The sequence below is a fragment of the Lithobates pipiens genome, unplaced genomic scaffold (assembly GCF_037356315.1).
Source record: "Lithobates pipiens isolate NorthernLeopardFrog02 unplaced genomic scaffold, aLitPip1_a1.2 Scaffold_16, whole genome shotgun sequence".
In the NCBI taxonomy this organism is placed as follows: Eukaryota; Metazoa; Chordata; class Amphibia; order Anura; family Ranidae; genus Lithobates; species Lithobates pipiens.
Genome location: NW_027507748.1, coordinates 590,755,694 through 590,780,670, shown reverse-complemented (window position 1 = coordinate 590,780,670; position 24,977 = coordinate 590,755,694). Strand labels below are relative to the sequence as shown.

Here is a 24,977-nt window from a genome sequence, read left to right as displayed (position 1 = left end):
CACTGCATTCACTGTGCACACGGCACTAATAATCTTTTCAGCACATTTGCATTCTTTCGAGTCCTGATTAAAATTAGCCTGCCTACGTTATGCCTCTTGTTACCTTAAAAGTACAATTCTAATATTAACAACTTCACTACCCATAGACATATGATGTCCACAGATAGGATCTCCCATCCTGGGCGGGCGTCATATGATGTCCTCGGCTTCCCGGTAGTATAGGTGGCACGCGCATGCCATGTCACAGAGGAGTTGTTGTGCATGCCCAGAGGCAGCGATGACAGCTGGGCACTCACGATTGCTCGTTACAGAGCAGGACCATGAATCTGTGTGTGTAAACACACAGATCCACGTCCTGTCAGGGGAGAGGAGACTGATCGTGTGTTCCTTGTATATAGGGACACCGATTGGTCTCCTCCCCAAGTCAGTCCCCTCCCCCACAATTACAATCACTCCCTAGGGAACACATTTAACCCCTTGATCACCCCCTAGCGTTAACTCCTTCCCTGCCAGTGGCATTTATACAGTAATCAGCGCATTTTTATAGCATTGATTGCTGTGTAAATGTGAATGGTCCCAAAATAGTGTCAAATGTGTCCGATATGTCTGCCGCAATATGCCATTAATAATGCCAAAAATGTGTCTCCTACAGTATAACTTTTGTGCAAACCAATCAATATGCGCTTATTGCAATTTTTTTACCAAAAATACGTAGAAGAATACATATTGGCCTTAACTGAGAAAAAAAACAGTTTTTTTTTTTTTTTTTTTAAATTGGATAGTAAAAAATATTGTGTCTTTTTCAAACTTGTCGCTCTTCTTTTGTTTATAGCGCAAAAAATAAAAACTGCAGAGGTGATCAATTACCACCAAAAGAAAGCTCTATTTGTGGGGAAAACAATGATAAAAATGTCATATGGGTACAGTATTGCATGACCGCGCAATTGTCATTTGAAAATGTTACAGCGCCGAAAACTGAAAAATGGCCTGGGCAGGAAGGGACTGAGAATGCCCTGTATTGAAGTGGTTAATGTAATACCTACATAATCATGTGTATAAAAACCTTCAATTGCATCAAATAAAAACAGAACAAGTGTTTTGGAAAGCTGAATGCATTTTTTGTGTCTGTACCCTACTGCAGTAGTTAATAATTGGGAACCACTAATCAATATGAGGATAGGAGTTGCCACCTATAAAATCTCCAGAACACTGTTAACAACCCAACATAATGTAGTTGTATTTACATTTTAAAAAGAAAATAACAGAATGAATTTAACATGCAGTTTATTGAATTATAGATACACAGTTACAAGTTACATTACATGCCAGTACAGGATTTTTAAATAGTGGAAGACGAAGGACATGCTGATCCTTTATGTGATTATTATGATGTTTTAGTTTGCCAAGGCTAAAGAACAGAAAACAATACCAAATACAAATACCACCCTTAGTTATTATCAAAGCTTTATGCAAAGTAGTTTTCAGTAAGAAAATAGCTTTCAGTGTAAAATATTTGCACTGCTACTAAAGGTTTTTAAATTCCCTTAATAGTTCTTCTTGCTGAAAGCAGTTGAAGCAAGTACTGCAATCCCTCCTGTGGCACTAGCTGCCTTGCTGTTGATGTTGCATTTTCCTGTTCCACACGCAGAAGCATCAGATTTGCTCGCCTTCACGATGTTGTTATATACAACTGTTGTGATACAAATAGTGAAAAATACAAATGGATTAAAGTGTCAGAAATGTAAGTGGTAGAAAAGGTTACAGCAGATCACGCTGCATTCCTACCTCCTGCTGCATTGCTCCTCGGGAAACTGCAAGATCCTGTTCCACAGCTCAAACCAGAACTGGCCACCTTTCCAGCACTGTTAAAGACAGCTGCAAAGCAAAATCAGATCCAATGTTAATGAAAATTTCATATTTCACAACAATCTTAAGATAATGAAGTTTAAGGCCCATTTCACACGGGCGAACCGTTCAAGTCCGCCTGCCAGTGTTTTAGGCAGACCTGAATGGACACTCCATGCAGGTCTATGGAGCGACTGATGTCAGCAGTGACATGTCTGCTGACATCCGATCTGCTAAAATCAGACATATGGCCATATGCTCCCCATCTGTCCTGGCACGTTGGATCGGATGAGATCTGATGAAAACCAACATGCTGTCATCCACCGAGTCAGCGGAGATCAACGGAGATATCTCCCACTGAGCATGCGGACTCCGCTGAGCGTATCCACCTCATGTGGAAGGGGCCTAAAGGCATTTTTAACTGGATATATGGTAATCAAAAGTTTCCTCATTCAATATTTGTAGTTGAGATTAAAAAAAAACAAATGCAAGCAAATCAAGAAGAATGGAATTACTTCCTAGATTATCATATAGATTCTGTTGATGAGTACTTCCCACTGAAGATCCTTGGTTTGTCCTCGCTATAATGGAGATTCACTTATCTTGTGACAAAAAGATTATCTGAAAAAAGGTCTTGTAGACATAATAGGACGTAAAAGGAAAGCTCTTCAAAATAAGGGTAATTCCCTTCTGATCAGTTATCATGGGAGCAAGTATGTACATTGGAAGATTTCTCCTCTTGTTTTTGTAGTAATGTAACATTTTATATTATCCTACTTTCTGTACCAGTGACAGTGGACACCAGGACACATCAAGAGACTGGAACTTCCCATCAGTAATACACAGACAACAATATGGACCAGAAAGAGGTTTTAACCCCTTACATTATATCCAAAAATACATTTTTAAAAGTTTAAGCTTTAAGCTAATCTCCAGGATAAGCAAATATTGTCTAAATCCAAGAGGAGTATTTTCCACTTGGATCTTGACATGCTGTATGTATTTATTTGAGATCAGTGCAGTGATTAAGAATGAAACTTTGCCTTTGTGCAGGAGCTTCCCTCAAAAAAAGACCAATCACTGCTGTTCTCTCTACTTCTGGAAGGTGACTGGTCTTGTATCCACTCCCCTCTTATAATTCTCTGGAGGCAGCCTGTAGTGGGTAAGGCCTGCTGGATCCCCCCACAGCTCTGCTCTCTGCACAGGTTAAATTCAGCACAATGATGATGTCACTGCTACCTTTAAATTATAACCTCTGGGTATGCAAAGGGGTTTGGAGCACACATCATGGATTTATATCCAATGTGGCTATTGATAAATATATATAAATTAAAACGTCTGTGCCTGGAGTTTGGCTTTAAGGATTGTAAATTATATTTTTGTTTTAAAGTGAAACTTACAGATTGTAACATTGTTGTCAACTTTGCCATGTATCCTGCAAAAAAAAAAAAAAAAAATGGTGTTAGTACTATAGATTACAATGAAGTCTCCACTAGAGCTAATTTATGAAAAAAATGTTTTTTGTTAACAACAAGGTTTTGCAAATTATCATTATTACAACACTTGTGCAATAAAAGATAACAGTGAATGCAAGGCTATTTTGGAAATATAGTGAAAATTATAAAATGGTCCCACCCTACCCAGCCCCGTGCATACTGAAATCAAATAGGAATAAGCCCTCATTTATTATTACTATTATTACTGTTATTCTTATTCAGCATTTATATAGAACCAACAGTTTGTGCAGTGGTTTACAAAATAAAGGGAAAAAATAAAATTTAATACAAGAGGGTAGAGAAGGCCCTGCTCATGAAAACTTACTATCTAATAGGAATGTACAAGGGGTACAAAAAGGTATTACCTGGGAGAGATGAATTGATGGCAAAATTAACATTTACATTTTTAGGGGAGGAGGGGAAGAGATGAGTTTTCAGGGATCACCTAAAGATGGACAGAGTAGGAGATAGCCAAGTAGATTGGGGTAAAGAGTTTAGAGGAATGGAAGAGGCACTGGACAAGTCCTAGATGAAAACTTGGGAGAAACAGACATGGGAGCTATAGAGAAGGAGGTCTTGGGAGCAGCAGAGAGGAAGATTTGGATGATATTTTGAGAGTGGTTAGTGGAGATTGGTGACTGGCTCGGGACAAAGTTGTAAATAGCTTTGTATGTTGTTGCTTGGGTTTTGATCTGTGCTTATTGGACTTTCATGATAAAATGAAGAGAGGGGGGTAGCCTGTGTAGATGTAGGCCAATGAGGAGGGAGTTGCAATAGTCAAGGCAAAGGGGACAAGGAAGTAACTTGGTGGTTTCATTGGTTAAGTAGGGGCATATTTTGGAAATATTGTGGAGGTGAAGTTTGCAAAATTTAGACAGTGATTGGATTTAAGGCTGAAAGGACAGGGTGTACAATTATACCTAGTACCCTGGAATTAGCTATAACTGCAGCTCAGAGAAATGTTTAATCATAAGAAAGACTATAATGCCCAAACCAAAGTATGAGAGGGAGGGGGATGCTAGAGGTGGAGAAAAACAGTAGCATATGGGTGCTGGAGGTGAGGCATAGAACATAAAGGATGACATTACGGAGAGATGAAACAAGTGGGCACTAAATGTGGAGGTGAGGCACAGTACAGCGAAGAAGTAATGAAGAGGGAGAAATGGTGAAGGCACACTGAAGGGTGGCATGCTATAGGAAGACCATGTGAATAGGGGAAACAGAGCTGCAATCCCTTACTTTCACCTAAATTTAAAGTAAAAAAAGTGACACCTCCCACTTCTTTTACCCATTTAGTATAAAAATGCCATCCATGGCTTCATATTATAATTTGAAATGAATCTTAAGGAGATTTCCTTAAAGAATATGTCAACCTAGAATTTCATATTTCCGATATGTGCCTGCTGCACCATCTACTTGTATGGAAAAGTATCCTGTTCTCATTGTATTGATTCTTTTATGTGAAATGCCTGGTGAGCCTGCCAGTCCCTCCGCTTACCTATTAAAAACATACCACACTAGTCTTGAGGGCACAATGTAGTCATTCTGCTGGTTGTGCTGGGAACTCAGCCTGCTCTCCTCCAATCAGCAGACTGGTGCTGGCACCCCCCCCCCCCCCCACCCATTCAGAGTGAAGAACAGCTGCTTCTCCTTCCTCAACTCTCTTAGCCCTTGTACACACAGTCGGAGATTCCGACAACCCAATCCGTCGGATTTTGTCCGTCGGATTTTGTCCGTCGGATTTTGTCCGAAACTGTTGCATACACACAGTCGGACAAAGTTGTCGGAAAATCCAACCTGATGACGTTATTTCGTTATGACAGGACTACCTTCACGCTAGTAGCCAATAGCTTTGGTGTAGGAATTTGATCTGAGCATGCGTGGCACTTTGTCTGATTGGAATTCTCTACACATGTTCGGAGTGTGTCCGATCGGAGTATTTTGTCGGAAAATTTTACCAACAAGTTGGAAAACTTGGTCCGTCGTATACTCCGACGGAAACAGTCCGATGTAGACGACACACAGTCGGAATATCCGACAAATTGGTCCGATCGGACACATTCCGTCGGAATCTCCGACCGTGTGTGCAAGGGCTAAGATCCTTATGGAGCTGAGAACAGAGGTTATGTGATCACTTATAAAAACAAATGTTTTGCCTTTTTATTTCTATTTTAAACTGATTGGGTTGTTTTACAAGGTGAGGGTTTACATATAGGTTAATGGAAGGTCTGCTTTAAAGACGCTAGTGTAAATTAGACTCATATTGAAAATATTACACTAATAAAACTTGCTTAGGTAGTACAGGATACATTTGCTTTTAGATGTATAATGCTTTTATTTATTTTTTGGGAGACTTATTTTATAACACCTACCTGCTTTCTTCACCCTCCAGAAGAGTCCTGTAGGTCGCAATCTCAAGATCCAGGGCCATTTTTACATTAAGCAGTTCCTGGTAGTCACGTAGCTGAACTGCAAGATCTTCTTTGGCTTTTTGCAGAGCAGCTTCTAGTTCACATAACTTATTTTTGGCATCTTTCAAAGCAACATCCCCGCGCTGTTCAGCATCAGTAATTGCTGTCTCTAGTGCACAAATCTGCAGGAATAAAATGATACCTTAAAGAGTGAGCATAGCTCTAAAGCTGTTAGAAAAAACATATGCGCTAAGTTTAAAAATTCTCTAAACCTAGGGTAAGCTGCTTAACCTATTTAGCCATTCAGTCTTGGGATTCAGGGACCCCTTTTAGAAAGCACAGCCAAGTCCTGGAGCTACCTGCAAAATACATTACAGATATAGAATGCAACCCAAGACCCACCACAGCAACCTATGCCTAGGCATTGAAGAAGCAGGAGCACACTGATGTGTGTTGTAAAAAAAAAACACTGCTCCTTTACTTCTGCCTTACTTCTTGAACAGACTTTAGATCATGACACAGGAAGGAGTTGACCAGCTGTGGGTAGATGATACAGGGTGTGTGCTAATGAGATCAGCTGGTCATCTCCTTTCTGTGTCATGACCTAAAGTCTATTCAGGAAGTAAGGCAGAAGTAATGCAGCAGGATTTTAAAACAGCCATTAACAGAGTGAGTTAACCGTGGGTAGAATAAATGGAAAACTGTTTTATTTTTGCAAAAGAAGTACATTAATGCTATATTGGTACATAGGGGAGCTGGAATAATAAAAAAAAAAGATAAACAAAAGTGAACTTAGTCTTTAAGCCACAGATGGCTCAGATGGATGTAAATGTTGCTTTGAGGGGTATTGCTAGGGACTGATGCAAAGGTTCCTATGCTATGTTTTCATTTGCAATTTTTAACCAATACACATCAAATTAAACTATATTTTATATCCACTTGAAGTTTCGTTAAGCAGCCTTGTGCGATGTGAAAATTAAACAAATTATTACCAAATTAAATGATACAGATATGGCTGAGCTAACAATAGATGCATGCCAAGGACTGCCCCCTCCCCTGTAAGGGCCCTATCATCAGTAACAGGAACCAAGATGAGAACATACTGTGTACAGTAGGAAAGGTCTTACCTGTTTCTTTACACAGTCGATTTCTCCATGCAGTCTCTTTATCATGCTGTTCAAATCCTGGATCTCATTCCTCTGATTACGCAGATTATCCCCATGTTGCCCCGCTGTGTCTTTGAGCTGCTGGTACTGTCAGGGATGTGCAGATAATTTGGTATTTGTGTAATATTTATCATCAACCCAGCACAAATTCAAATGTTTTATTATAGATCATACAATTAACCTGTCACAACACAAGTTATTCTACTGCATCAATTAAATATAAAATGGAACTGCAGCCTAAACTTTTTTGTTTGTTTGTTTAGGATATAGTGGAAAAGTTTATAACGTTTTTCAGAACCTTATTGTTGTATGTTTCATTACTCAGACCACCCTCTAACTTCCTGCTCCGCTGATGGTGCACACAGAGACAGGAAGTGACGGGAAGTGAGGGCGCTTTGGCAGGAAAAAAAAGATCTTTCGTAGTAGAGTAGGGGAGGGTTAAGGCCTCTGTAAGTTTATTTTTTCTTTGGGGCATATGTCTTCTGTGTATTCTACCTTTATAGTCATTGGGGCAGAATGTAATGGGAAAAAAACCTACTAAAATGAAAAAAATAAAAAACAAATGGTTTTGTTTCTTTTAAAAGTTTTGAAAGGTGATGAGGTATGTAAACAATAAGTATTAAAACTGTAATATGGAAAGTAATACAACAATACTGGTCGTTAAAGCGGAGGTCCACCCTAAAGTGGACCTTCCGCTCATCGGAACCCTCCCCCCCTCCGGCGCCACAATTGGCACCTTTCAGGGGGGAGGGGGGTGCAGATACCTGTACAGTACAGGTATCTGTACCCACTTCCGGGATAGCTCTCTGCGGAAAGGGGCGTAGATTACGCCCCTTTCCGCAAGTGCCCGCCCCTTTCCGCAAGTGCTCCGCTGCCTGCTGGGAAACACACAGATCCCAGAGGCAGCGGGGACCGTCCTTATTGCGCAGCGCGACTCGCGCATGCGCAGTAGGGAACCGGGAAATGAAGCCGAAAGGCTCCATTTCCTGATTCCCATACCCAAGATGGCGGCCGCAGCACCCGAGAGACGATCTAGAGATCGGCTTCGTGTGCCGACATCGTGGGCACACTGGACAGGTAAGTGTCACTATTTTAAAAGTCAGCAGCTGCAGTATTTGTAGCTGCTGGCTTTAAAAAAAAAAAAAAAAACCCGGAGTCCCGGCGGACTCCCGCTTTAAAAGTATGAACTATAGAGAAATCAGTCAATGATCAATCCAACAAATAGAATGATTATTTTAATCTGAGGAAATACTAGAAATAATATAATGCTGTGTTTCCAGTGACTGAACAGATATTAAAAAGCAACTCTGCCCAGACTATAGACAATAATGCTTTTACATACTCCTATTTAACAGTAAAACAGAATTTTTGCACACATGTTAAAGTGGGAGCAAACTCCCATGCATTATTTTTACCTAAAGGTACTGTAAATATCTCCTAAACATGCACTGTTAAGAGATGTTTACTGTACATGCAGCCGATGACATCACCAGCACCTGTGCTCGGTAGAAACAGCATACCCGTGCTGTTCATTCAGAGTTCTGTGCTGTAAACGGTGGCTCCTGTACACATGCGTGAGAGTGGCATCATCACGGCTCTGGCCACTCACACAACTGGAGTCTGCGAACCCGGAAGGAAAACTGGATGAAGATGAAGCATCTTCAGTGGTGACAGTATGCTGCTGGAGGGCTTTGTTCTTAGGTAAGTTTCACATATTGCAAGAAAACAAAAACAAAACAGCTGTTTACTACTGCTTTAAAATGCATGCAAACACACTGTGGGGTTGATTTACTAAAGACAAAAAGACTGTGCACTTTGCAAAGTGCAGTTGCACCATGCAAAAGTAGTTATTCCAGAGCTTAGTAAATGAGCAGAAGCTCTGTTGACTTCCATCTTCCAATAATCTGCAAGCAAAAATGCAGTTTTTTTTATTTCCTTGTATGTGATTGGGTATTCTTTGCAAAGTGAAACTTTACCTCCCTTACTAAGCTCTGGAGCAACAGGGAGGAAAAATGTGTATTTATGGTTCCATAAAGAATGATGAAGGTAATCTAGTTACTAAGGATGGAGAGATGGTGGATTTATTGAATTTATTCTTCTCCTCAGTCTTCACGAGAGAATTGGGGGGGCTTCAGTAACCAAAACTGTAATGTTTGTATCCGCATGACATGTCACAGGAAGCAGCTCCATGGTTAACAGAGGAGAGAATTAGAAATAGACTTGAAGAAGTTAACATTAATAAGTCACCGGGACCAGATGGCATGCACCCTTAAGGAACTCAGTCAAGACCATTGACAGACCATTGTTCCTTATTTTTTCAAACAGTCTCATGAATAGAATGGTACCAGCTGATTGGAGAAAAGCCAATGTAGCATCAATGTTTAAAAAAGGGCCAAGGGGTCTATATAAAAGATTTTAGTAATGACAACAGTATCATTAGTAGTAATCAGCATGGTTTCATGAAGAATCGTTCTTGCCAAACCAATCTATTAATCTTCTATGAGGAGGTGAGCTGTCATCTAGATAACGGAAGGCCCGTCAATGTAGTGTATCTGGATTTTGCAAAAGCTTTTGATACATTTCACCATAAACGTTTACTGTACAAAGTAAGGTCCATTGGCATGGACCATAGGGTGAGTACATGTATTGAAAACTGGCTACAGGGGCGAGTTCAGAGGGTAGTGATAAATGGGGAGTACTTGGAATGGTCTGAGGTGGAAAGTTGGATCCCTCAGGGTTCTGTCCTGGGAGCAATCCTATTTAATTTATTCATAAACGACCTGGAGGATGAAATAAACAGCTCAATCTCTGTATTTGTGGACGATACTAAGCTAAGCAGGGCAAAAACTTTTCTGCAGGATGTGGAAACTTTGCAAGAAGATCTGAACAAATTAATGGGGTGGGCAACTACATGGCAAATGAGGTTTAATGTAGAAACATTTAAAATAATGCAATTGGGTGGCAATAATATGAATGCAATCTTCTCACTAGGGGGAGATCCTCTGGGGGAATCTAGGATGGAAAAGGAGCTGTGGGTTCTAGTAGATAACAGGCTCAGCAATGGCATGCAATGCCAAGCTGCTGAAAGCAAAGCAAACAAAATATTGGCATGCATTAAAAAGGGGATTAACTCCAGAGGTAAAACAATAATTATTGCACTCTACAAGACTCTGGTCCGGAGTATGCTGTCCAGGTCTGGGCACCAGTCCTCAGGAAGGATGTGCTGTAACTGGAGAGAGTCCAATGAAGGGCAATAAAACTAATAAAGGGATTGGAGTACCTTAGTTATGAGGAAAGGTTATGAGCATGGAACGAATTCTCTCTGGAGAAGAGACACTTGAGAGGGTATATGATTTCAATATACAAATACTATACTGGTGACCGCGCAATAGAGATAAAGCTTTTACATGAAAGGAAATTTAATAAGACACGCGGCCATTCACTAAAATTAGAAGAAAAGAGGTTAAACATTAGGCCGCGTACACACGCGGGGACTGTTCGCTCAACTTTGTCCGCTGAACAGTGTTTCAGCGGACAGTCCGCTCGTGTGTGGGCTTTCAGCGGACAGTTTCAGCGAACAGTCTGCTGAACAAGGTTTTTCGGAATTTCCGAAAAACTGTCCGCTGAAACCTTGTTTCAGCGAACAGTCCCCTTGTGTGTAGGCTTGTTCGTCAAACAAAGTTCCGCGCATGCTCAGAAAGAATTTATACGCCCAAGGTTGCATTGCAGTGTATAGGACGTCGTTTTCTAGTCCCGTCGTACGTGCCGTTCACGTCATCGCGCACGGTTTCAGCAAACTGTTCGTACGTCGTGTGTGGCCATGTCCGTCCATGCTAATTTTGAGCGGACTGTCCGCTGAAACTGTTTGACGAACAAAGTTGAGCGAACAGTCCCCGCGTCCCCGCGTGAAAAACTGTCCGCTGAAACCTTGTTTCAGCGAACAGTCCCCTCGTGTGTAGGCTTGTTCGTCAAACAAAGTTCCGCGCATGCTCAGAAAGAATTTATACGCCCAAGGTTGCATTGCAGTGTATAGGACGTCGTTTTCTAGTCCCGTCGTACGTGCCGTTCACGTCATCGCGCACGGTTTCAGCAAACTGTTCGTACGTCGTGTGTGGCCATGTCCGTCCATGCTAATTTTGAGCGGACTGTCCGCTGAAACTGTTTGACGAACAAAGTTGAGCGAACAGTCCCCGCGTGTGTACGCTGCCTTAGAGGGTTCTTTACTGTAAGAGCAGTTAGGATGTGGAATTCTCTTCCACAGGCAGTGGTCTCAGCGGGAAGCATCAATAATTTCAAAAAACTATTAGATAGGCACCTGAACGACCACAATATACAGGAATATACAATGTAATACTGACATATAATCGCACACATAGTTACATAGTTAGTCAGGTTGAAAAAAGACACAAGTCCATCCAGTTCAACCAAAAAATATTTTTTAAAAATATATATATATAATATACCAGCCCATATACCCAATTCTATACCCACAGTTGATCCAGAGGAAGGCAAAAAACCCCAGCAGAGCATGATCCAATTTGTTAAATCAGGGGAAAAAATTCCTTCCTGATCCCCCGAGAGGCAATCGGATTTTCCCCGGATCAACTTTACCTATAAATTTTAGTACCCAGTTATATTCTGTACACTTAGGAAATAATCCAGGCCTTTCTTAAAGCAATCCACTGAGCTGGCCATAAGAGTCTATTCCACATTTTCACAGCTCTTACTGTGAAGAAACCTTTCCATATTTGGAGATGAAATCTCTTCTCCTCTAGACGTAAAGAGTGCCCCCTTGTCCTCTTTGTTGACTGTAAAGTGAATAACTCGACACCAAGTTCCCTATATGGACCCCTTATATATTTGTACATGTTGATCAAATCCCCCCTTAATCTCCTCTTATCAAGAGTGAATAAATTCAGCTCCTCTAATCTTTCCTCATAGCTGAGTTGCTCCATGCTCCTTATCAGTTTGGTTGCCCTTCTCTGCACTTTCTCCAGTTCCCCGATATCCTTTTTGAGAACTGGTGCCCAAAACTGAACGGCATATTCCAGATGAGGTCTTACTAATGATCTGAACAGGGGCAAAATGATATCTCTCTCTCTGGAGCCCATACCTCTCTTAATACAGGAAAGGACTTTGCTCGCTTTGGAAACTGCAGCTTGGCATTGCATGCTATTATTGAGCTTATGATCTACCAAAACCCCCAGATCCTTCTCCACTATAGGTTCCCCCAGTTGTACTCCCCCTAGCGTGTATGATGCATGCATATTCTTAGCCCCCAAGTGCATAACCTTACATTTCTCAACATTAAACCTCATCTGCCACATAGTCGCCCAATTAGACAGAGCATTGAGGTCTGCTTGTAAATTGGTGACATCCTGTAAGGACGTTATTGCACTGCATAGCTTGGTGTCATCTGCAAAGACGGAAATGTTACTTTTGATCCCAGACCCAATATCATTTATAAAGATATTAAAAAGCAAGGGTCCCAGCACTGAACCTTGGGGTACACCACTGATAACCTTAGACCATTCAGAGTAAGAATCATTAACCACGACTCTCTGAATTATGTCTTTTAGCCAGTTTTCTATCCATCTACAAACTGATGTTTCCAAACCTGTAGACTTTACCTTACACATGAGCCGTGTGTGCGGAACTGTATCGAACGCTTTTGCAAAATCCAAATATATCACGTCCACCACCTCCAAGGTTTTACTTACCACCTCATAAAAAGAAATCAGGTTTGTCTGACAACTTCTGTCTTTCATGAATCCATGCTGTCTGTTGCTTAAAATATTTTTTTTTTCCTGCAAGAACTCGTCTATGTGGTCTTTTATTAATCCCTCCAGTATCTTCCCAACTATAGAAGTTAAACTAACGGGTCTATAATTACTTGAAGACTTTGTTCCCTTTTTAAATATAGGCACCACATTGACCCTGCGCCAATCCAGTGGTACTATTCCTGTCATTAATGAGTCCCTAAAAATTAGATACAATGGATTTGAAATTACAGAGCTCAATTCTTTTAGGATCCGTGGGTGGATGCCATCAGGTCCAGGTGCTTTATCCACCTTTATTCTGTCCAAATATTTCTGGACCATATCACTTATGAGCCATTGTGGATTTGGGGCTGCGTCAGTACCACCCCCATTATGGACATGAGCTCCCCCATGCTCCTTTGTATACCCAGAGCTGAAGAAAGTATTTAATATGTTAGCCTTCTCTTTGTCCCCAGTCACCCACTCCAGATTATTTTGCAAAGGGCCTACATGCTCAGACTTAACCTTTTTACTATTAATATATTTGAAGAATTTTTTGGGGTTTGTCCTACTGTCTTTTGCAATCTGTCTTTCATTTTGAATTTTTGCATCCTTGATTTCCTTTTTACATATTCTGTTATATTCCTTGTAACATTTAAATGACACTAGCGTTCCTTCATTTTTATATTTTTTGAAAGCTCTTTTTTTATAGTTTATAGCTTTTTTAACTTTGGCCGTGAGCCACATCGGCTTTATTTTTAACCTTTTAAACGTATTGCTCATGGGAATATACTTTGCCGTGAGATCACAAACAAGCTTTTTGAAGAATTCCCATTTCTGTTCTGTGCCCATTGGTGCCAATATTCTCTCCCAGTCTAAGTCCTGGAGAGCAGCCCTCATCCTTGGAAAATTTGCTCTCTTGAAATTAAGTGTTTTTATCTTTCCCGTATGTGATTTTTGCTTACAGCTAACATCAAATGAAATCATGTTATGGCCACTGCTACCCAGATGATCCTTTATCTGAACATTAGTAATACGTTCTGCATGGTTTGAGATTACCAGGTCTCAATAGGTTGGACTTAATGGACTTGTGTGTTTTTTCAACCTCGCCTACTTTGCAACTATGTAACTGCCCTGCAGAGTGCAATGGCACTTTGAAAAGTGCACAGTCTATTGGCCTTTAGTAAATCAACTCCTGTATCTTTTGTTAAAATATAAAATATGGCGTTGTGTCAAGTAAATAGAAACCAAGGAATAGCGACAAACTTCGGTACCCAAAATTGTCAAAAGGTGACATTTAAAAAGCATTTACAGGTCATATATTTATATGCTAGCCAATGAACGATGGCCCTAGAATTATTTCTATCACTCTGGCATGCATTGTGATATCTAATATGGGTAGCACAGTTGTTGTTTCCCAACATAGGCATGGGCATATTTGTTGCTGATCACTTACTTGTCTAGCATAGTTGGCTTCAGCCTCCGCTCTGCTCTTGGCGGCAATTTCCTCATACTGAGCTTTAGCCTCAGCAATGACTCCATCCAAATCAAGGTCTCGGTTGTTGTCCATAGTCAAGATAACATTGGTGTTGGAAATTCGTTCTTCCATATCAGCCAATTCCTGTAATGAGCAAGTGTAACAACATGTAAAAAAGACCTAGCTTAATGCTCCGGGTAACAATGTCCCCCAATAGTCTATAATTTCTCAAAATATCCATTAGTGCAGGACACATGATAGAGAAACCAGACATACTAACGGCAATGGGTACACATGACAGGGTACTTGAACTGATATGAGCAATCGCAATGTGTTAAAGGCATATTAAAGCATACCTAAATCCAATAATAAAAAGTATATAGCTTGCAGTTTACCTCCTCTATGTTCACCTGGCAATTCTGCCAAAGAAACACTTTCCTATCTTAGGGTAACAAAGCTCACTGTGTGTATGGACGATCAGCATTGTCACCCTAGGCTACTCTGCAGATAAGGCCAATAAACCACTCCCACTCTTCTACTCTCCATTATATGTAGATGAACTTTAATTTGCAGCTCACAGAATATAGCTGGGAAAGCTAATAATATTTGAGATATCAGTTCAGTTTACAAAAAGTAAAAAGAATACTGGATTTCTGACAGAATCAACAGGTATTTGTTCTTGAAGAAAATGAACATAGCTATAAAAAAATTGAAGTAGCTATCACATCTAGGGACTCATAAGCTGTAATATATTATTTTTTCAAGTTTTCATAGGTGTGCGCACAGGGTGTGCCAGGTGTGCCTGAATACACCCTAATCACCCTGTACAGTGCCGATTTCCCCTACTTCCTAATGCCCTGTCTCCCCCCTACAGTTCTCTGACAGCTTCCTTCCTCTCCTGCCAGCTGCTGCATGGGATGTTTCAGGATGGAGAACAGGGAAGGGGATGGAAAATATTTTATTTTCTGGCCCCATCCTTTTCTGAATGAACACAGTTATTGAATGAACAGGATGCCCCTCAGCGCAGAGCATTTCTCGTTAGTTCACTGTCCAGCGCAGCTGAGGCTGTAGAGAAAGGGACAGGGGAAGCTTTGTCTCAAAAGTGAGAAATAAGGGGTCTGTTTAGACCCTTGATATTTCACCAAGGACCCCCAATGGGGCTCCTAAAGAAAATAAATAAATAATAATATTGTAAAAAATAATTAAAGTAACAAAATTAAAAAAAAACAATAAAAATAAAAACTACTGACACCAATCTCTGCTCTGCTGACACCATCCACTGCTCTGCTGATATACTGTATGTGCATTAGTGCTCTGGGGTGCACACCATAATGCAAGAGGCTGCACACGCCAATGCTGGTTTTAGATATGATTTAAGACTGCTTTAACACAACAATTTCTTGCTTAATAACATTCTCTCTTTAGATTAGCTGCATGTCTTCTTTCTCTTTTTAGCTCTCTAAATAGATAGACTCTTTCAATCTGCAACAGTCTTGGGGAAACAATTTGCTGAAATATTATTATTATTATTATTTATTATTATGCAGGATTTATATAGTGGCAACAATTTGTGCAGCGCTTTACAATGTGAAGGCAGACAACAAGCATTTTTCTCTTAAACCATGCAGACGATTTAAGTTGCTCTCTATTGTGACATGACAGGCCCTTATTATGTGCCAGAAAAAAAACATATGACCAGCTACAGGCTTCAGAACGTGAACTGAAATAAAAGATTAACAATCTGCCAGGGAGAGCAATATTGTGTGCCAACCTGGCAAAGAGACTCATTAATACATAAAACCCAGAAAACTGGACCAGAGGATTTAAAGAGGAAGACAAGAATTTGCCTACCAATATAGGATCCTTTCTACAAACTTTCTAGCAAGCTCTAAAAGGGCAGGGGCAATAATATAGATGCCATCAATGAAAATGACCCAAAAATCTGTTCACCTTTTATAACAATGTGTGTACATTGTCCTATATGGGCAGTCTGTAGTTTGCATTGGGAAATTTGTGGAATATAAATTGATGTCCTAAACAATTATTATTAGCTTCCCACAATGTTTATGCTATCTTGACCTATATGTTACAATGACAGCATTTTCTATTTGCCTAAAGTTTTTATGTTTCATGGGCTTACATGCAAATGGTTAAAGGGATTACACAAACATATCATACACCCTACAATTAATTGCTATCGTAAAATTTGACAAGCAAACACAATGCAATTGTTGTGTAAGCACTTTTCATAGCCAATCCACACCCCCCCCCCCCACACATTGATAAATCAGCACTTTAATAGCAGTTAATAATTTGAATAATGGGATTAATACCGCATCAAACAAAGTCTTCAGGAAATTTAGCTCATCCACCAAGGCATCTTGCTTGCAATCCAGATCAGTCTTTTGCATGTACAGGACATCAACAGCCTTAAAAAAAAAAAGCATGAAAACATGTTAGATGTATTTAAAATGAATAGTCCTATGCTAAAGCACCTAACTGTTGTTTTTTTATACTGTATATATAACAGAAAAGCACATAATGAGAAATAATGGGAAAATTCAATAAAACTATATGAAAAAACATTGTCATGGTTTATAAAAGGAATTTTGTACTGTCTGAGACAACATGGAATTTGTAACAACGCCATAGTCCAATGTCATGCAAGTCAGTAGTTCTCAGTTCACTCTGACTTTCTAACCTACATGCTTGTTCCAGGTTGGTTTGCTTAAAAAGTAACAGATGTCTGGGCTGCTAGCATTCAAACCAAGAGGTTAACATTGACAGTCTCCATAGATCTCTCAGGGTAGGTTTACTTTAGAGCAAATCTGTGTTTGGTTTTGCAGGGCAAAGAAACAGCTTCTTTTAAATGCAACCCTATTAGCGGCACATACTCCCCTTAATTTTAACACTTTGCCACTCTTCAGATAATGGTATTCAAGAAAACTGTTCAATAATCCCATTTCACATGACAGCACTGGTGTTTGGAGCTCATGCTCTCAATACTTTTGGATGAGGGTGGAGAGAGACTCTTCAACCCTATGTAAGCTGTAAGTCAGCAATGTGGTATAGGGGGAGCAAAGTCAAGGGCTTAGTTGGTGGGACTGGCATTAAAATAGAACTCAGTGAAGAGACATTTCTCCACTGAGGGCTCAGACAGAAATCTAACCACATTTTTAGTAGAGTTATAAAGGGTTTGGAAATCTGACAATGTTGTCATTGCTGTTTTTTACTTCTTGTTCTGGTGACAACCTCAACTACCGCATAGGTATCATAGGGGCAGAAAGTGAGGGAAAATCTCCCCAAAGGGATCACAAAAGTAGAGACTTGCCAGCAAATTTAACTCTTCACTACTATATCCAGAACTATAAAACAAACTTGGGCTGGATTTGTGCTTTCAATGCTGTTTAGAACACCTACAGGCCAATCATCTAGATTCAGTTTGTGGATGGTTTGGAAAAAGCTTCAAATGCACTAAACATTGAATTGAACTGAATCCATTCCTACAGTTTATGGTATACTTCTAGGAAACACTGAAACTGGATCCCAGGAAGATATAAAGGGCATATTTTATTGCAGCACTTTATTCATTAAAGTGGCTCCGTCACATAGACCAATTAGAATGCCTCTGATGCGTACCTTTACGAGGTACATTTAGGAGATTAAGCCGTGGGGAATTTCAAATCCCCAGACCAGTGAAGTGGCGGTCAGATGTCTCTTAGTGGGTGATCGCTGGCTTTAGGTACAGTGGGACCAGGGGGGATGGGGAGGGTATCCAGTGTAAGTTCACCTTACAGATTTTCTGTAAAGGTGAACTTACCCTTTAATGAAGCCACTACATCTAAGGATCATACATTGCAATATATTACATTTTTTGTTATTGGGTTTAGCTATCCCTATTATATTATTATAAGCAGTGGAAACATCTAAATGTGCTCTCTTTCTTGCAATCCTCTGTCCAACAGAGCTCAGACTGTGGCAGGAAGAAGTAGCACATGGAGCCAAACAAGTGTTCTGTAATGCTTATTTCCTAACAATAGAGCTGCTGATAGGATGAGATAGCAAAGTGGTAGAGAAACAAGCACATTAGTCTGCTGCTTCTCCTTTCATTGTCCAATAACTGGTTGATGGAGGGACAAGATCTGTAAGTGTAATTTAAAGTATACACAAACCATAGACGTCTGACCATTGGAGTGCAGGCAGACTGTGCTCCCGAGTAGAATGCAAAGAAGAAAACTGACCATGTTGAGATGGAAGCACTCCCTGGTCAGTTTGAAATAGGAAAGCATGGGGAATGACAGGATCAATAGGTTCAAAGATTACAAAGGAGGCAATGCAAAATAAGCAGGAACTATTTCATGCAGTTACAGGGTACAAAAGGCACATATCAGGAATATGAAATGTTAGCGGTAACATATACTTTAAATGTAGCACAGAAAAGCAGGCCTCTACTGGATTGACAGAAACACAAGTCCAATGGCAGAAAACATATCTCCTATATAAGTATTTAATCTGTATGTCTATGTCTAGTCATTCACCAAGTGTTTGACTTTAATGTTTAAAATTAAGCTATACTAGCAGTATATCAGGAGGGAGACTGCAAACAGTTTTGGTGCTGTATACTTAAATATTACACTTTTATGTAAAATAATCCAACTGAACACACAATGGAGAATGATTTTTCACACATTAAATTAATGAGACGAAAAAAATTAATTTAGCTGGATTGATAAAATAAATGTATTTTTGCTGTCAGGTACATTTCTACTTAGACAAATTGATCTTCTTCAGAGATAATTACAAAATAGTAGGATTTCTTTTAGGTTAGTAAAATCAGAAAAATTAAATAAATTAAAACCAATATTTAATATACAATAATAAGGGATATGTTACATTATAATTTAGCCACTGTTATGAAATATACCTTTTTCAAAGATACAAATTCATTTTCAGCACAGGCACGTTTGTTAATCTCTTCTTCATATCTGTAAACAAAGGTAAACATAAGTTCTTAGTAATTACCATATTGAAATATTTGACACATACAGGACTCAAGATATTTCAGAGCATATTTTTTTTAATGCCCAATACTTATGTAAATTTGTCATAATATTGTAGTTGATTCTATTCAGGATAGATGGTAAATAATATTATTTACTGATGCGGGATAATAAACATGAATTTAGTTTCACCTACTTAGCCTTAAAATCTTCGACAACATCCTGCATATTTTTCAGATCTCCTTCAAGACGACATTTTTCATTCTTAGTGGTATCCAGTTGTCTTTGAAGGCTGCTAATGTACATCTCAAATAATGGTTTGATGGTGTCTTTCATGTTGGCCAATTTTTTACTTTGTTCTTGCAAAAACTTCCATTTTGTTTCCAGAATTTTATTCTGTTGCTCAAGGAATCTGACCTAAAACAGTCGTAAGAACAGTCAGTAAGGTTAGGAAAACTATACAATATTTTTAGGCAATAGTTTTACAGAACATTTGAGTGCATTTAACTTACCTTGTCTATGAAGCATGCAAATTTGTTGTTGAGAGATTTAATTTGCTCCCTTTCTTCTGTTTTGACTCTCTGGATGTTTGGATCAATATCAACTTTTACTGGATGGAGGAGGATTTGGTTGACAGTAACATTTTGGATACCTCCAGGTGGACAAATAGGAAAACTTTCACCACTGAAGCTTAATCCTTTGCCCACTGTGCTTATTCCCTTATTGGTGCCAGTAGCTATGGAAATCCGTTTGCTTCCTCCTAAGCAGTAAAGACTGTTGGTGCCATATTTACCACTTCCACCACCAAGGTGCACAGAGTAACTCTGAGGCCCTCCAGATCGTATCAGAGAAGATGAAGAGAAGTTGACTCTGCCATACCCACCACCAGTTGAACAACTACTAAAGCTTCGAGCTCCACAAGGACCTCCAGCACCAGCCTTTCCAGGCTTGGTTGCACATGACTGTTGGCTTTGGCTCATTGTGGTTCTTGCAGATGACAGCATGTAAGATCAGAAGCAGATGGAAGAGAAGGCTAAACTTAAGTCCTGTGAAGGACCAAAATCAGCTTTTTATATTTTTTTAATAAGGGCTTGGTTCTTGAGAAAATCTTTATAACTTAGCCACAGTCATGGGCTTGGTTTTGGGCTTGGCACATCTGACACTGGGCAGTCTATATTTTTAGAATAAATATATGTATAAATTAAAATCTCTTAATGAGATTGTGAACATATAAATTGCTTTGTTTATATGAGCCACTTTAATGCAATTTAGATTGTTATCTTTAATGTAATTTAGACGGTTATCTTTAAATTATGCCACTAAAGTTTATGAATAAAAGTTGCAAATTAATTTCAAACAAACACTTTATTATTGTTTGATGTATGATGCCCTCATTTAAAAGAGAATGTTTTTAAGACAATTTTATTAATATTTGTCTTACAAAGAAAAATGTAGGAAAATTGACTCATAAGTTTTCAAATAAGGGTTGCCTCACACATCATTAGCTTTCTTGTGACAGAAATTAAAGCTGGTATAAAAATATTAATTATCAAACTATTAAGCAGAGGTTGTAATTATAAGAGGATGTAGCTTGCACCTCTCCCTACACAAAATCGACCCTGTAGGGAAGATTTTAGTGTATAATGAGTTTTTGCATTTTCTCATTCCTATTGTAATAAATGTTAGACTTCTATCATTACTGCAGACAATCATCCTGTTCCACCAAGCTATATTATTTTAATATGTTGACTGGCATTTGTGTAACACTAGACACAAGCTACTTTGTCTGGTATGTGGAAGAAATATTTTACACAGGAAGTACAAATTATAGTGTACACTAGTGGAAATTTCCATACAATATGTTCAATACTGATAATCCTGAAAATATTACTGCATATGTTTATACCACAATGAGATCCAAGCATAAAGATTAATAGACAATAACAGGGAGACGGTACGTTGTGCATCTGTTTGAACTCAGTTATATAAATCAATATAGACTAATGCCCTGTCAGAATTTCCAATGGAAAATGTGTGATCGGAGCTTGTTGTCGAAAATTTCGACCATGTGTAGGCTCCATCTGACTTTTTCCATCGGAATTTCTGACACACAAAGTTTGAGAGCTGGATCTAAAATTTTCTGACAACAAAATCTGTTTTTACGTAAAATTCCCATCGTGTGTAGACAAATTCCGATGCACAAAATGCCACTCATGCTCAGAATCAACCAGAAGAGCAGCACTGGCTATTGAACTTAATTTTTCTCCGCTCATCGTATGAGTTGTATGTCACCACATTCTTGATGTTCAAAATTTCCGACCAACTTTGTGTGACTGTGTGTATGCAAGACAAGTTTGAGCCAACATTCGTCGAAAAAAATCTGATGGATTTTGTTGTCGGAATGTCCGACCGTGTGTACAGGGCATAATTGTTGCAAACATTTTTAAAGGTGTATTTCAGTATTAGTTCTGTGTTTTTGTATGACATGCCAGAAAACATCATCCATATCTTAACTGCGAATTTTCACTCTCCAATGTCGAATGTGTCATGAAATATAAGGCTAACAGAGGCTAGAGTCAAGGAAAGACTAGATAAGCTTAACACAAATAAATCATCGGGACCAGATGGCTTACACCCGAGAGTCCTCAAAGAACTCAATCATGTTATAGCCAGACCATTATACCTAATCTTTCTGGACAGCATACTGTCAGGATTGGTACCAGCTGATTGGAGCAAAGCCAATGTGGTACCAATATTCAATAAAGTGCAGAGACATATTGTTGGGAAAGAAAGGCCAGTCAACCTAACATCAATAGTAGGTAACTTATTGGAGGGGATGATAAGCGAGTGTATCCAAGAATTTGTTGAAGATAACAGTATCATTAGTAGTAACCAGCATGGGTTAACGAAGTGTCGTTCTTGCCAGACCAATCTGTTAACATACTAGGATGAAGAGAGCTACCATCTAGATAGGGGGAGGCCTGTGGATGTGGTCTATCTGGATTTTGCAAAAGCATTCGATACAGTTTCCCATAGACATTTAATCTAGAAGCTAAAGTCTGTTTGTATGTGTTAGGGCTGAGCTCAGCCTTCCCCTCTCAGAGCTCAGGCTGCCCAGCTGTCGGTTAATTGTCAGCACTCATCATTCCACATTGGCTCACCTGATGGTCATTTCCTGCTTATCAGCCAGCTTATCAGCCAGATCTCCTGTGCCTTCGCTGGTCAACATATCCAGATAATCTCTGCTGTGTTTTCCTGTTCAAGACTTTTGCTTGGCTGACTTCCCTTCTGGTCCCTGATACCTGATTGCTGTCTCTAACAATGCTGATCTCTGGATGTCAGGGATCAGCAGCTAAGGAGACCAGACACATAGCTACTGTTATGTACCTAGTCATGAGCCTGATGTGTAGAGGAAGGCCCCTTGTACAGCTCCGGCTCGAGGACCACTGATAGTGAGGCAGCATCCACTGGAGCACAGTGGGGTAAGAGTGCCTAGGATCAGTCCAGAAGTGTGTGCAGATAGTAGCCGGGAACTCAAAGGCAGGAAGCTGAACTTGATTGGTAGAATGTAGATGAGGCAGCAGACAGGCTGGCAGACTGCTCCTGAAAAAACTGCAGTTTTTAAAACTTTTTTTTGCATTGATCCATGTCCCCTGGGGCAGGACCCAGGTCCCCAAACACTTTTTAGGACAGTAACCTGCACATTAGCCTTTAAAATTAGCACTTTAGATTTCTCCCATAGACTTATACAGGGTGTTCCGGCTTTTCGAATTTGCCGCAAACAGCCCAAATTGTTCACTCTTCCCAGAACAGGCAAACAGGCAATGTTCGAGTCGAACATGAGTTCGACTCAAACTCTAAGCTCATCCCTATTCTTCAAAGTATTTTCTACATTCCCTGTCTGTGCAATGTACTTCATGCCTAACTTACATATTTGAACTGCTGTATGCAAAAATAACAAGCAAATTAAAATAAGGGATATATCTAAACTAAATTACAAGACTAAGCCCCTAAAGTCTTCCACCTATAAAGGGGGGGGGGGGGGAATGTATACCTTCAGAACAAAGCATTTGATTTACCTAAAGCAATTAGGCTGCTCATTTTGCATAGGCATTTGTGTTTTGCAAGGAAATTGGCCCCAGTGCTTAGTGAATGTGAAATTTCACTCTGTATAGAATACTAAATCATTGCAATCAAACTAAAAAAACATGCATTTTGCTTGCCATGATTGGATGATGGAAATCAGCAGAGTTTCACCAAAGTGCAGAGAAGGGCAATCAAATTGATACGAGGTATGGGAGCTCAGCTATGAGGAAAAATTAGATGAACTGAATTTATTCTCTCTTAAAAAGAGGAGGATAAGGGGGGATATGATCATCATGGTGTTGAGTTATTCACTTTAAGGTCATCACAGAGGACAAGGGGCACGCTTTATGTCTGGAGGAAAAGAGATTTAATCTCCAAATACAGAAAGGATTCTTCAATATCTGTGAAAATGTGGAATAAACTCCCTAAAGAGCTGGTTCTGTATATATAACTGGACAGGGGGGGAACTGACAACACTCAGGGCACCCGGTCCAGATAAAGCAAGGACCCCCTGTCAGGCCCCGCCCATGACCCACCAGGATCTGCCCCTGGCCCCACCCCTACATTTTGCATAAAGTACAACTTCTGCCTTTTTTTAAAAACACTGTTTAATAACAGATTCTCTTCACATTCAACAATAAACAAAATACAGGAAGTGAAACTGGCCACTTTAAGGGAACCTGGAGGGGGTTTCCCTCGAAAGAAGCCATCTCAGTGACAATTAGAGAGTCTCTGTTAGAGAGAGACCTCCCTCCAGTTCCCATTAATGATTACAAAGAAGCATAATGGGGCTGTGGTTTCTCTCTAACAGGCAATCTCTGTGTCTATTAGAAATTCTGTGAGAAAGCATCCCCTCCAGGCCCCATTAGAGACTACAGAGTCTAATGGGACCTGGAGGGGGGTCGTTCTCTAACAGAGGCCCTCTCTGTGTCCATTAGAGTGTCTGTTAGAAAGCATCCCCTCCAGGCCCTAGTGGAAAATACAGAGTCTAATGGGACATGGAGGGGGGGGGGGGGGTCTCTCTAACAGAGGTGCCCCTTTCAGTGTCCATTAGATAGTCTCTGTTAGAAAGAGGCCCCTCCAGGTCCCATGAGAAACTACAAAAAAGTCTAATGGAATCAGGAGGGGGCTTCTTTCTAACAGAGTGTACAGAGAGCACCTTCATTCTCTCTGGTCCTCACGGGACCCCCTCCCTATGTCATGACTCTCACCCCTGCCCAGTGGCGGTGCATCCATCAAGGGTGCAGGAGCACCGCCCCCTCTCTCCTGCATCGCTCTATCACCAATAGATAGATTCATGCATTGCATGAATCTATCTAATGTCGCAGCTGCCGCCCCCTATTCAGGTGTCTGGCCCCTTGTCGCTGCCCACCCAAGACAAGGTAAGTGCCGGCCACACAGTGGCAGCACTTGGGGCACAGTGGCAACATTTGGGGCACAATGGCAGCACTTGGGGTACAGTGGCAAAATTTGGGGTACAGTGGCAGCACTTGGGGCACAGTGGCAACATTTGGGGCATAGTGGCAGCATTCGATGGGAACAGTGACAGCATTTGGGGCACAATGGCAGCATTTAATGGGCACAGTGGCAACATTTGGAGCACAGTGGCAGCATTCGATGGGAACAGTGACAGCATTTGGGGCACAGTGGCTGCATTTAATGGGCACAGTGGCAACATTTGGGGAACAGTGGCAGCGTTCAATGGGAAGAGTGGCAGCATTTGGGACACAGTAGCAG

At 40.2% G+C, this 24,977-nt stretch overlaps 1 protein-coding gene across 1 annotated transcript; it reads right to left on the bottom strand.

Moving 5' to 3' along the window:
- Window positions 1-1,544: 1,544 nt before the first annotated feature.
- On the bottom strand, window positions 1,545-20,158 carry LOC143984465 (keratin, type II cytoskeletal cochleal-like). Its single transcript, XM_077484626.1, has 10 exons — window positions 19,667-20,158; window positions 19,351-19,571; window positions 19,079-19,139; window positions 16,488-16,583; window positions 14,134-14,298; window positions 6,880-7,005; window positions 5,714-5,934; window positions 3,246-3,280; window positions 1,786-1,875; window positions 1,545-1,690 (listed from the first exon to the last, which is right to left on the bottom strand). Exons 1-10 carry the CDS (start codon window positions 20,156-20,158, stop codon window positions 1,545-1,547), a joined length of 1,653 nt encoding a protein of 550 aa, XP_077340752.1.
- Between the last annotated feature and the right edge of the window lie 4,819 nt (window positions 20,159-24,977).

Excerpts from the sequence above, each read along its gene's own strand:
- LOC143984465 (XM_077484626.1), bottom strand. The coding sequence starts at position 20,158 with ATGCTGTCATCTGCAAGAACCACAATGAGCCAAAGCCAACAGTCATGT. Across the intron at positions 19,140-19,350 it reads GTCGAAGATTTTAAGGCTAA|ATATGAAGAAGAGATTAACA; the intron begins GTAGGTGAAACT and ends CTTTGTTTACAG. Across the intron at positions 14,299-16,487 it reads TGAAGACTTTGTTTGATGCG|GAATTGGCTGATATGGAAGA; the intron begins GTATTAATCCCA and ends TGCTCATTACAG.